Raw genomic sequence first — 12,161 nt, 5'->3', positions numbered from 1 at the left:
CTTCTCGCTTGAAAATGGAGAACATTCATAGAGTGGGTCTTAATAAGGGACTTTTCTGACTAGTGTACCCATGATACATTGAGTGAACAGCTGAGTCTGATCACTGAGACCCCCAGTGAGATAAGATGAGATCTGTTTTTAGTCTCACCTCGTTCTCCTTGATTAGTTAAGATCTGGATCTAGTATCACCTCGTTCTCCTTGATTAGTTAAGATCTGGTTCTAGTCTCACCTCATTCTACTTGATTAATCAAGATCTGGTTCTAGTCTCACCTCGTTCTCCTTGATTAATCAAGATCTGGTTCGAGTCTCACCTCGTTCTCCTTGATTAATCAAGATCTGGTTCTAGTCTCACCTCGTTCTCCTTGATCTCGTACTTGGTGACTTGTTTCCCCTGGCTCTTCCTCCGCAGCTTCTTCAGGTCCGTCTGAGAGCGCTCCAGAGAGTCCTGCTTCAGCTTGTGCTCCGTCTGGTACCGCTTGAATGTGGCCTGGATGAGAGATACAAAGGTTAAGATAAGTTTGATGTAGAGATGGAGAGGACTTTTACTGAATGCAAGGATAGGGGATATTGAGGAGAGAGGAGACCATAATTAAGTGTGTACTTACATACCTGCATACGTAGACATGCAGACCCGTACACAAACATGCACACACACACACACTCCTTGTGATTAGATTGTCATTTGCCAAAGTCCTATAGTGGTCAATGTACTTACAGTCATATATTTGACATCCATCTCTGTTTTCCTCTCCAGCTCAGCAATGATTTCATTGTGGAACCGCTTGAACTGAACAGAAAGAATCCAGTTCAAGTCGATATATAAACATTTAACAATAGCATAACCATGGCAAGATGGTGACATCAGAATAAGAGTTGTGTGGCTGAGCCAGAGGAATGTAGCTGTGATAATTGCTTTCTAACTGAGGGGAATTCTAACAACAGGTAGGTCTTATCTACCTCTCCAAATAGTTAAACATTGACTACTTTCTCCTTCCTTCGTTCTCGCAGATATCTCAGAAATAACTAACCATGCTTCGTTGGCATGTCGCTTTACTTGGAGCCCAGTGAAAGACAAGTGGGAGCCTTGTAAAGGCTTTACTACAGTTCTGAATGTGTAATACATGTATACTGTAGTGAGAATACATTTTATTTGATCATATCTCTTCTGATTACTGACCAATACTATAAATATTCATAGATCAAATCATCTTAAATTCAACAATAATCATATTTTCAAAGTTTATCCGCCTCGTGCATAGGATACAATAGGTATAAAACAGTAAAGTGACAGTTTTTCTTGAGAACTCTTTCCCAACAATGCTGGGATCATTTTTTCCCTCATCAATCTACACATAATACCCCATAATGGAAAAGCAAAAACAGGTTTTTATTAATGTTAGTTAATGTATTACAAATAAAAAAACAGAAATACCTTATTTACATAAGTATTCAGACCCTTTGTTATGACACTCAAAATTGAGCTCAGGTGTATCCTGTTTCCATTGATCATCCTTGAGATGTAACTACAACTTGATTGTAGTCCACCTGTGGTAAATTCAATTGATTGGACATGATTTGGAAAGGCACACACCTGTCTATATAAGGTGCTACAGTTGACAGTGCATGTCAGATCAAAAACCAAGCCATGTGGTCGAAGGAATTGTCCATAGAGCTCCAAGACAGGATTGTGTCGAGGCACAGATCTGGGGAAGGGTACCAAAACATGTATGTAGTATTGAAGGTCCCCAAGAACACAGTGGGCTCCATGATTCTTAAATGGAAGAAGTTTGGAACCAGCAAACTCCCATCTGTCTGTGTTGATGGGAGAAACCTCCAGAAGGACAACAATCTCTGCAGCACTCCACCAATCAGGCCTTTGTGGTAGAGTGGCCAGATGGAAACCACTCATCAATAAAAGGCACATGACAGCCCGCTTGGAGTTTGCCGTAAGGAACCTAAAGGCCCCTCGACCATAAGAAACAAGATTCTCTGTTCTGATGAAACCAAGATGGAACTATTTGGCCTGAAGAGTCACGTCTGGAGGAAACCTGGCACCATTCCTATGGTGAAACATGGTGGTGGTTGCAGCATCATACTGTGGGGATATTTTTCAGTGGCAGGGACTGGGAGACTTGTCAGGACCAAGGGAAAGATGAGCAGCGCAAAGTACTGAGAGATCCTGATGACTGGGGCAAAGGTTTACCTTCCAACAGGACAACGACCCTAAGCACACAGCCAAAACAACACAACAGTGGCTTCGGGAGAAGCCTCTGAATGTCCTTGAGTGGCACAGCCAGAGCCCGGACTTGAGCCCGATTGAACATCTCTGACAAGACCTGAAAATAGATGAGCAGCGACGCTCTCCATCCAACCTGACCGACTAGAGAGGATCTGCAGAGAAAAACGGAAGAAACTCCCCAAATAAAGGTGTGCCAAACTTGTAGCGTCATACCCAAGAAGACTCAAGGCTGTAATTGCTGCCAAAGATGCTTCAACAAAGTACTGAGTAAAGGGTCTGAATAATTATGTAAATGTGATATTTCCCTGATTTTTTTTTTGTTGTTGTAAATTTTCAAACATTTCTAAAAACCTGTTTTTGCTTCGTCATTATGGGGTATTGTGTGTAGATTGATGAGAAAAAAAAAACAATTTAGTCAATTTTAGAATAAGGCTGTAACTTAACAAAATGTGGAAAATGTCAATGGGTCTGAATACTTTCCAAATGCACTGTATATAACAATGAAAATAGAATAAAAAAACACAGAAGAAGTACGATGACAGCTGAAGAAACATGAGAATGCACCTGCTTCAGTCTAGACCATCTGTATTGTATAGTATTGTAACTTAGACGTAGTGAGTGATTAGAGATGATACTGTCTAAGAGCTAGTTGTGTCTTGCTCTTGTCACAGTTACAACACCAGTGACACCAACCAGAGTCACTTGATTTCCTAGTCTATGCCAAGCCTCTCACCCCCAGGCCTACACAAGAAACCCGACAGACAAAAGAGAGAGCACACGCTGAAAGGAATCTTGTGTCCAGGTGGGATTTCTCTCTAGGCTTTGTTGTGTTCTTGGTGTGTTTAGAGGATAAAGGAGGTCTGTTAATGACTAAGTCACTGTGAGAAAGAGAGAGTTGGCGTAGAGGACTATGGATATGTGTGTCGACATGAACATCCAACGCAGGTCAAAGAGAATGGTAACCCTTGACTTCAGTCTTCCAGTTAATTAGCGATTAGTTGGTAAAATGGTAATTACATAACAAAAAACTACCAAGAGAAGAAGTGACAGTAGGTCAGCAGGAAAACTTACGTTCTCCTCCAGCTCCTGGTGAACCTTCCTGTGCACCTCAGAGATCTCCATCAGAACCACACCTGTAGAGAAAAGATCATATATCATATTATACAGGTAGCTGACAAAATAAAGGAATCACCAACATAAAGTGACTTAATAGGGTGTTGGGCCACCACGAGCCAGAACAGCTTCAATGTGCCTTGGCATAGACACTACAAGTGTCTGAAACTCTATCGCAACGAACCGCCCTTGCTGTCTCTGCCTGGCCGGTACCCCTCACTCCACTGGGATTCTCTGCCTCTAACCATATTACAGGGGCTGAGTCACTTGCTTACTGGTGCTCTTCCATGGCGTCCCTAGGAGGGGTGCGTCACTTGAGTGGGTTGAGTCACTGACGTGGTCTTCCTGTCTGGGTTGGCGCCCCCCCTTGGGTTGTGCCGTGGCGAAGATCTCTGTGGGCTATACTCGGCCTTGTCTCAGGATGGTAAGTTGGTGGTTGAAGATATCCCTCTAGTGGTGTGGGGGCTGTGCTTTGGCAAAGTGGGTGGGGTTATATCCTGCCTGTTTGGCCCTGTCCGGGGGTATCATCGGACGGGGCCACAGTGTCTCCTGACCCCTCCTGTCTCAACCTCCAGTATTTATGCTGCAGTAGTTTATGTGTCGGGGGGCTAGGGTCAGTCTGTTATATCTGGAGTATTTCTCCTGTCTTATCCGGTGTCCTGTGTGAATTTAAGTATGCTCTCTCTAATTCTTTCTTTCTTTCTCTCTCTCGGAGGACCTGAGCCCTAAGACCATGCCTCAGGACTACCTGGCCTGATGACTCCTTGCTCTCCCCAGTCCACCTGGCTGTGCTGCTGCTCCAGTTTCAACTGTTCTGCCTGCGGCTATGGAACCCTAACCTGTTCAATGAACGTGCTACCTGTCCCAGACCTGCTGTTTTCAACTCTCAAGAGACAGCGGGAGCGGTAGATATACTCGCAATGATCGGCTATGAAAAGCCAATTGACATTTACTCCTGAGGTGCTGACTTGTTGCACCCTCGACAACTACTGTGATTATTATTATTTGACCATGCTGGTCATTTGTGAACATTTGAACATCTTGGCCATGTTCTGTTATAATCTCCACCCGGCACAGCCAGAAGAGGACTGGCCACCCCTCATAGCCTGGTTCCTCTCTAGGTTTCTTCCTAGGTTTTGGCCTTTCTAGGGAGTTTTTCCTAGCCACCGTGCTTCTACACCTACATTGCTTGTGTAACGGATGTGAAACGGCTAGCTTAGTTAGCGGTGGTGCGCGCTAAATAGCGTTTCAATCGGTGACGTCACATGCTCTGAGACCTTGAAGTAGTAGTTCCCCTTGCTCTGCATGGGCCGTGGCTTTTGTGGAGCGATGGGTAACGATGCTTCGTGGGTGACTGTTGTTGATGTGTGCAGAGGGTCCCTGGTTCGAGCCCGGGTATGGGCGAGGGGACAGTCTAAAGTTATACTGTTACATTGATGCTGTTGACCCGCATCACTGGTTGCTGCGGAAAAGGAGGAAGGTCAAAAGGGGGGTGAGTGTAACGGATGTGAAACGGCTAGCTTAGTTAGCGGTGCGCGCTAAATAGCGTTTCAATCGGTGACGTCACTTGCTCTGAGACCTTGAAGTAGTAGTTCCCCTTGCTCTGCAAGGGCCGCGGCTTTTGTGGAGCGATGGGTAACGATGCTTCGTGGGTGACTGTTGTTGATGTGTGCAGAGGGTCCCTGGTTCGCATCTGGGTATGGGCGAGGGGACGGTCTAAAGTTATACTGTTACACTTGCTGTTTGGAGTTTTAGGCTGGGGTTCTGTACAGCACTTTGATATATCAGCTGATGTGAGAAGGGCTATATAAATAAATGTGATTTTGATTTGATTTATTGGAGAGATGAGGCACCGATCTTCCACAAGAAATTCCACAATTTGATGTTTTGTTGTAAAACGCTGTCTCAGGTGCCGCTCCAGAAACTCCCATAAGTGTTCAATTGGGTTGAGATCTGGTGACTGAGACCAGGGCCGTGCACAGACCATTCAGCAGTGGTGTAAAGTACTTCAGTAAAAATACTTCAAAGTACTACTTAGGAAGTTTTTTGGGGTATCTGTACTTGACTTGACTATTTATATTTTCGACAACTTTCACTTTTAATATATATTTATTTTATTATTCATACTTTAACTTTTACTTTTGATAGGTAAGTATATTTTAGCAATTATATTTACTTTAGATTCTTAAGTATATTTAAAAGCAAATACTTTTAGACCTACTCAAGTAGTATTTCCCAGGGTGACTTTCACTTTTACTTGAGTCAATTTCTATTAAGGTATCTTTACTTTTACTCAAGTATGACAATTGGGTACTTCTCTTCACTGCCATTCAGGGGGCAGGTTCATGGGTCAGGTCCCCCACTTGAAAAACAAAATGACTTCCATAATTCACATCTCAAAATTCATAATATACCAAATGCCTGTAGCAAAAACAAATGTTGAGCATAGGCCTATTTATTTCTGCAACAACACAGTCACTCAACATCACAAATTGTAAGCAAGCTAGTTACAGTGCCTCCTAAACAGATGATCGACATCGGGGAAAGATGGTGAGCTATCAGCTAATCATTGACGTTGATGATTGATGTAGATCTGCAAGTTAGCTAGCTCAATTTTTTATTTTACTGATTGTGATTTATCTTCAATGCTTGTATCAAATAATAACTTCATAATATAATACTCATAATCTACTAACTCAAGCTAGAGGCTTGTGTGTATATTTATTATGGTGGTAAGCTCGAGTGTAGTCGACCTGTGTTGCTGCTAACTCTAGAAGAAACTGATGGAGTTGGATCAGAGGGTTGTTGATACTGCCGCTCCTCTCTATGTCTTTCTGCTTCTCTCTGCTGCATGTATCAGCCAACCAGACCAAATATTGATGATGATGTAGGTTAAATCAAGTGTTATAAAGTGAGAATCAAATGTTATGCTGTTGTGGCAGTAATGTTGATATTAAAACTAGGTAGCTAGCTACACACACTCAAATGGTGACCACATCCCTCAACCCATGCATGTATGGATACAGGGCCTGCGATCTCCATAAAGGGCAGACTGGGATAATAACACAACCAGGAGTGTGCGAGCTCCGTACAGGGCAGACCAACAGGCGCAACCAACGGACAGGGACGGAGTTTACATACACCTTAGCCAAATACATTTAAACTCAGTTTTTCACAATTCCTGACATTTAATCCTAGTGAAAATTCCCTGTCTTATGTCAGTTAGGATCACCACTTTATTTTAAGAATGTGAAATGTCAGAATAATAGTAGAGAGAATGATTTATTTCAGCTTTTATTTCTTTCACCGCATTCCCAGTGGGTCAGAAGTTTACATTCACTCAATTCGTATTTGGTAGCATTGCCTTTCAATTGTTGAACCTAGGTCAAACGTTAAGGATAGCCTTCCACAAGTTTCCCACAATAAGTTGGGTGAATTTTGGCCCATTCCTCCTGACAGAGCTGGTGTAACTGAGTCAGGTTTGTAGGCCTCCTTGCTCGCACACGCTTTTTCAGTTCTGCCCACAAATTTTCTATAGGATTGAGGTCAGAGCTTTGTGATGGCCACTCCAATACCTTGACTTTGATGTCCTTAAGCCATTTTTCCACAACTCGTGACCAAGCTTTAACTTCCTGACTGATGTCTTGAGATGTTGCTTCAATATATCCACATCATTTCCCGTCCTCATGATGCCATCTATTTTGTGAAGTGCACCAGTCCATCCTGCAGCAAAGCACCCCCACAACATGATGCTGCCACCCCTGTGCTTCACGGTTGGGATGGTGTTCTTCGGCTTGCAAGCCTCCTCCTTTTTCCTCCAAACATAACAATGGTCATTATGGCCAAACAGTTCTATTTTTGTTTCATCAGACCAGAGGACATTTCTCCAAAAAGTAGGATCTTTGTCCCCATGTGCAGTTGCAAACTGTAGTCTGGCTTTTTAATGGCGGTTTTGGAGCAGTGGCTTCTTCCTTGCTGAGCGGTCTTTCAGGTTATGTCGATATAGGACTCGTTTTACTGTAGATATAGATACTTTTGTACCTGTTTCCTCCAGCATCTTCACACGGTCGTTTGCTGTTGTTCTGGGATTTATTTGCACTTTTCGAACCAAAGTACGCTCATCTCCTTCCTGAGCGGTATGACGGCTGTGTGGTCCCATGGTGTTTATACTTGCGTACTATTGTTTGTACAGATGAACGTGGTACCTTCAGGCGTTTGGAAATTGCTCCCAAGGATGAACCAGACTTGTGGAGGTCTACAATATTTTTGGTGATGTCTTGGCTGATTTCTTTTGATTTTCCCATGGTGTCAAGCAAAGAGGTACTGAGTTTGAAGGTAGGCCTTGAAATACTTCCACAGGTACACCTCCAATTGACTCAAATGATGCCAATTAGCCTATCAGAAGCTTCTAAAGCCATGACATCATTTTCTGGAATTTACCAAGCTGTTTAAAGGCACAATCAACGTAGTGCATGTGAACTTCTGACCCACTGGAATTGTGATACAGTGAAATAATCTGTCTGTAAACAATTGTTGGAAAAAATACTTGTGTCATGCACAAAGTAGATGTCCAAACCGACTTTCCAAAAGTATAGTTTGATAACAAGAAATATGTGGAGTGGTTGAAAAAACAAGCTTTAATGACTCCAACCTGAGTGTATGTAAACTTCCGACTTCAACTGTATCTGCGGTATGCAGGTAAACGACATCTAGCCTGGTTTCCAGTCATAGAGAAACACATTCAATATTTCTGTGATACTGCCAGTCTATTTCTTCTTGCGTCAACATTATGTTATCTTATTTGGCAAGGCCAGGATATATCAGTGGTGAATCAATGCAGAAACTTTAAGACAACCAGGCTAAAGGAAACTATTGCGTTTAAATATGTGGAGGACATCTATAACCCTTTTTCCTCAAGTTGCTTGGCGGCAACAACGTCCCTGATAGCCTGGCCGGCATGGTACTGGCTGAGACTTCACGAGGAGAACAATGGGTTTTCACAAAGTTGTTGTATCTGCTCTTTCCCTATGCTTACACAAGCAATGTTGACTTTAGGGGTGAAGAACAAACCAAAACATCATGTGTATTTTATGTTTCATCAAGTCATGAGGAGTTTTTACATACTGCATGGATGAGATTTAATTTTGACACAGTAGTGTTTGAACAGTGGTAACTCAGTAGTTGCCATTGACCTGACACAGAGACAGAAAAATCCCCATTGAGAGAACCCACATTGAACGCCATAGAGGAACAATAGCAGTCACTACAGTCAACAGAAGCAGACAATAACAGCGGGACAATTTACAGTACAGACACAGACACAACGAGGTGACATCTAGAGGTTATGTAGCCTAGCCATATTTTTTTGAATGAGTTATAATTGCATTCTATAACCACCTGCCACTAGAACCACCTAGCTACCACTAGAAGGTCTGCTTTTTACAAAACGTTATATTGTATAGTCTTAGTTTGTAATGATTTTAAATATTTTCTGCAAACACCTGCAACAAGTAAACCATCCACCCACTCCTATCACCTCAGTATTAATTCAGTTATAATCACAACTGCGCCTGTGGGACCATATAAACAGAATCTACCCAAACAAACTGAGCATACATACATTAGGTAAGCACGCACAAACACACGCGCACGCACACACACACACACACACACACACACACACACACACACACACACACACACACACACACCTGGCGTGATCCCAGACCTGCTGAGACAGAGCTGTACCTCTCGGGCTGCCTGCAGCTACAACAACATTGCCCTCTGAAGGTCAACAGAACGTACTGGTAAATGCTGCCATTGTACGGCAGAAGGGAGAGAGCAATAGGAGGGAGGTGGGCTCTTGGCAGGCTGTTTATACTGCACCAACAACAGCCTGCTGCAGAGTGAGAGGGCTGGTGTGTAGTGAGAGGGCTTGTTTTCAAACAGGTTACAAAGTGAGAGGGCTGGTATTCGTATCGACACACACCTGCTAATTTCCTCTCTGACCTCTCTGAGAACCAACTAACGAGCCACATATTCTGTCCGTATGTATAGCAGAACATGAGAAACGGTGATACTGTAATTAATGCTGAAAAAAAACTAGATGACTTCACCAAACTGAAATTAACTTATGTTCACATGTTGATGGGTGGAGAGCAGCCGATCATTACATAACATCTGTGGTCAAGAGTACACACATCCTCTATTGGACTAAGAGGGACTAAATGTTGAAAAACCCTCCGTTTGAAATTAATGCAGTGGTTAAATCAGGCTATCCTGCTATCACGCATAATACATCTGGGTGAAGAGCATTGTGGACTATACCCTTTAGAAAGGTTAAGCATCCCATATGAATTGTCCTCTTGAGGTTGTGACTTGTTCTGACTGACTATCCCCTACTCATCTCTCTCTCTCTCTCTCTCCCTCTCTATCCTTCCCCTCTCTCTCAGACCTCCCCTCTCTTATTCCTCTCCCCCCTCTCTCTCCCTCTCTATCCCTCCCCTCTCTCTCAGACCTCCCCTCTCTTATTCCTCTCCCCCCTCTCTCTCTCCCTCTCTATCCTTCCCCTCTCTCTCTCCCTCTCTATCCTCCCCTCTCTCTCAGACCTCCCCTCTCTTATTCCTCTCCCCCCTCTCTCTCTCCCTCTTGATCCCCCCCCCCCCCCCCCCCCCTCCATCCCTGTACTCCTCTCCATCGTATGCTGTGTTAACCAGGCATATGACTAGGTAATGACATTTGACCCTGTAATCCTCCACATGGCTCTGGTCTTAGTCTCAGCAATCTGTGTGCTACAATGTTTAAAAACTAGGGGGGGAAAGACATCTCTCTCTCTCTATCTCTTTCTTTCTAAAACATTACAAAGGCATCTGTTCCTGCTGTCTCCAGATTGACCTACCCAGGAAAGGATACATAGTATTGTTCATAATACTGTATACATAGGCCTATGTGTACATCTCTAAACATTGCTACATCTAAAATAAAAGAATTCATAAAACCAGCCTTATGTTCAGCGGAATTACACCCACAATAATAAAAGGCTTCCCCGTTTGACTGTTTGTGTCTGTTTGTGGTGGATCCTTTCTGGAACCACCCACTAATGACAATGAGACTTTTACCCCAGACTTATCACAGTCAGTCTGTCTTTAGATAGTTAATGGTGGCATCACTGGTAGAGGTCTCATTGTGATACTGTCTGGTTTTTACAGTGACTTTATAACGACTTGATCATTATTATAGAAACATCCTAGGGTTGGGCAGTGTACTGTGTATACCATATCCTGGGAATTTTTCCAATACCGTCAATACCGTTTTTTAATAAATTTGAAAATTTTTATTTTTTAAATAATGCAGTCAACTTGTGCACTAGGTAATAGATACGTTTCTCAAGACAGCCTATTTGAGCCAGTCACGTGTGTTTGTTTACAAAGAAGCACAATGAGCAAAACGGGAGTTTCATGAGGTGAGTCACTCCTGCTGCAGCGCAACTTAAGGGAGGTGATCGAGTTACGTGTCACGTTCTGACCTTAGTTCCTTTGTTATGTCTTTGTTTTAGTTTGGTCAGGGCATGAGTTGGGGTGGGTAGTCTATGTTCTTTTTTCTATGTTGGGTTTATGTGTTTGGCCTGGTATGGTTCACAATCAGAGGCAGGTGTCGTTCGTTGTCTCTGATTGAGAATCATACTTAGGTAGCCTGAATTCCCCATTTTAGTTGTGGGTGATTGTTTTCTGTTTTGTGTCTGAACCAGACAGAACTGTTTCGGTGACATTTTTCGTTCTCTTGTTGTTTTTGTATTTAAGTGTTCTGTTCTATTAAGTATCATGAACACTTACCACGCTGCGTATTGGTCCGATCTCTCATACTCCTCGTCAGAGGAGGACGAATCCCGTTACATTACGCTTGTATGAAATTCACTACACTACCAATGTCTATCCCCTATATATCTTCTAATTATTAAATGAACTATCTAAGATGTGCCAAATAAATTCTCTGCAGCAGGTTTTTGCTAACTTGCTGATGTTAGCTAAGCAGCTGACTTTAGCGTGCAAGATAAAGCTTCTTCGTAACAGCAGCAGAGACAATCCCTTCCTTTATTAAGATCTCTGCTGTCTAATATTTGTTTTGTGTGTGATGCAAACTGTGTTTTGGGATAGCTACTGGCGTAACTTTAAGCAGGGTTGTCTTAGTAGTTCATATTAGCATGCGCCCGTTAGCATTTACCTAGCATCCGCTATGGGAATTGCTTAACACTTGTTAGCATTTTGTATTTGTTAACTGATATTTTTGGGCCTTTTCGTGACGTTCAAATTTTTTGAGGCTGGTTATACAGTATATCCTGAGATGGAACCGTCATGGAATGAAGGTATGGAAATCTGGATCCTGCCCAACCTTACACCCTGACACCTATGTGTTATAGCCTTTATGTTTAATGGTGGTGTTGATAGCACATAAAACTAAGCCTGTCACCTTTCACATTCTTATCAGGTGATGTGGTTTATGAACGGTGCAGGCCTCTGCCAAAAGAATACCTGACATTTTCTCATAAGTGTAATAAGGAAACATTGTGAGCAAATTCTTAATCTTATTCGATGACGAATCACAATACATTTCAACAGGTGATCTGTTCAGGTTATTCATATGTACCAGTTTTATTACTACAGTCCCTTCAGAAAGTATTCATAGCCCATGACTTATTCCACATTTTGTTGTGCTACAACCTGAACTCAGAATTGATTAAGTCTTTTTTTTCTTCTCACATCTACACACAATTCCCCATAATGACGAAGTGAAAACATGTTTTAGAAATGT

General features: G+C 42.7%; 1 protein-coding gene across 5 annotated transcripts in view; it reads right to left on the bottom strand.

Annotated features, from left to right (window-relative positions):
- LOC149974522 (BAR/IMD domain-containing adapter protein 2-like 1) overlaps positions 1 to 12,161 on the bottom strand; it is a 48,197-nt gene that overhangs the window by 17,347 nt on the left and 18,689 nt on the right. For 4 of the 5 annotated variants that reach the window (XM_090212779.1, XM_090212777.1, XM_090212778.1 and 1 more), the window contains exons 4-6: positions 3,312 to 3,373; positions 717 to 788; positions 354 to 488 (exon numbers count right to left, since the gene is read on the bottom strand). In XM_090212779.1, coding sequence (XP_090068905.1) covers positions 354 to 488; positions 717 to 788; positions 3,312 to 3,373 — 269 coding nt within the window. Of the gene's footprint in view, positions 1 to 353; positions 489 to 716; positions 900 to 3,311; positions 3,374 to 12,161 lie in introns of those variants that run through there. The other variant, XM_090212781.1, reaches the window with a different exon arrangement.

This window comes from Oncorhynchus mykiss, chromosome 20, assembly GCF_057628025.1.
Source record: "Oncorhynchus mykiss isolate SJ-2025 chromosome 20, ASM5762802v1, whole genome shotgun sequence".
NCBI lineage: Eukaryota > Metazoa > Chordata > Actinopteri > Salmoniformes > Salmonidae > Oncorhynchus > Oncorhynchus mykiss.
This window is presented reverse-complemented; position numbering and strand designations above follow the sequence as displayed.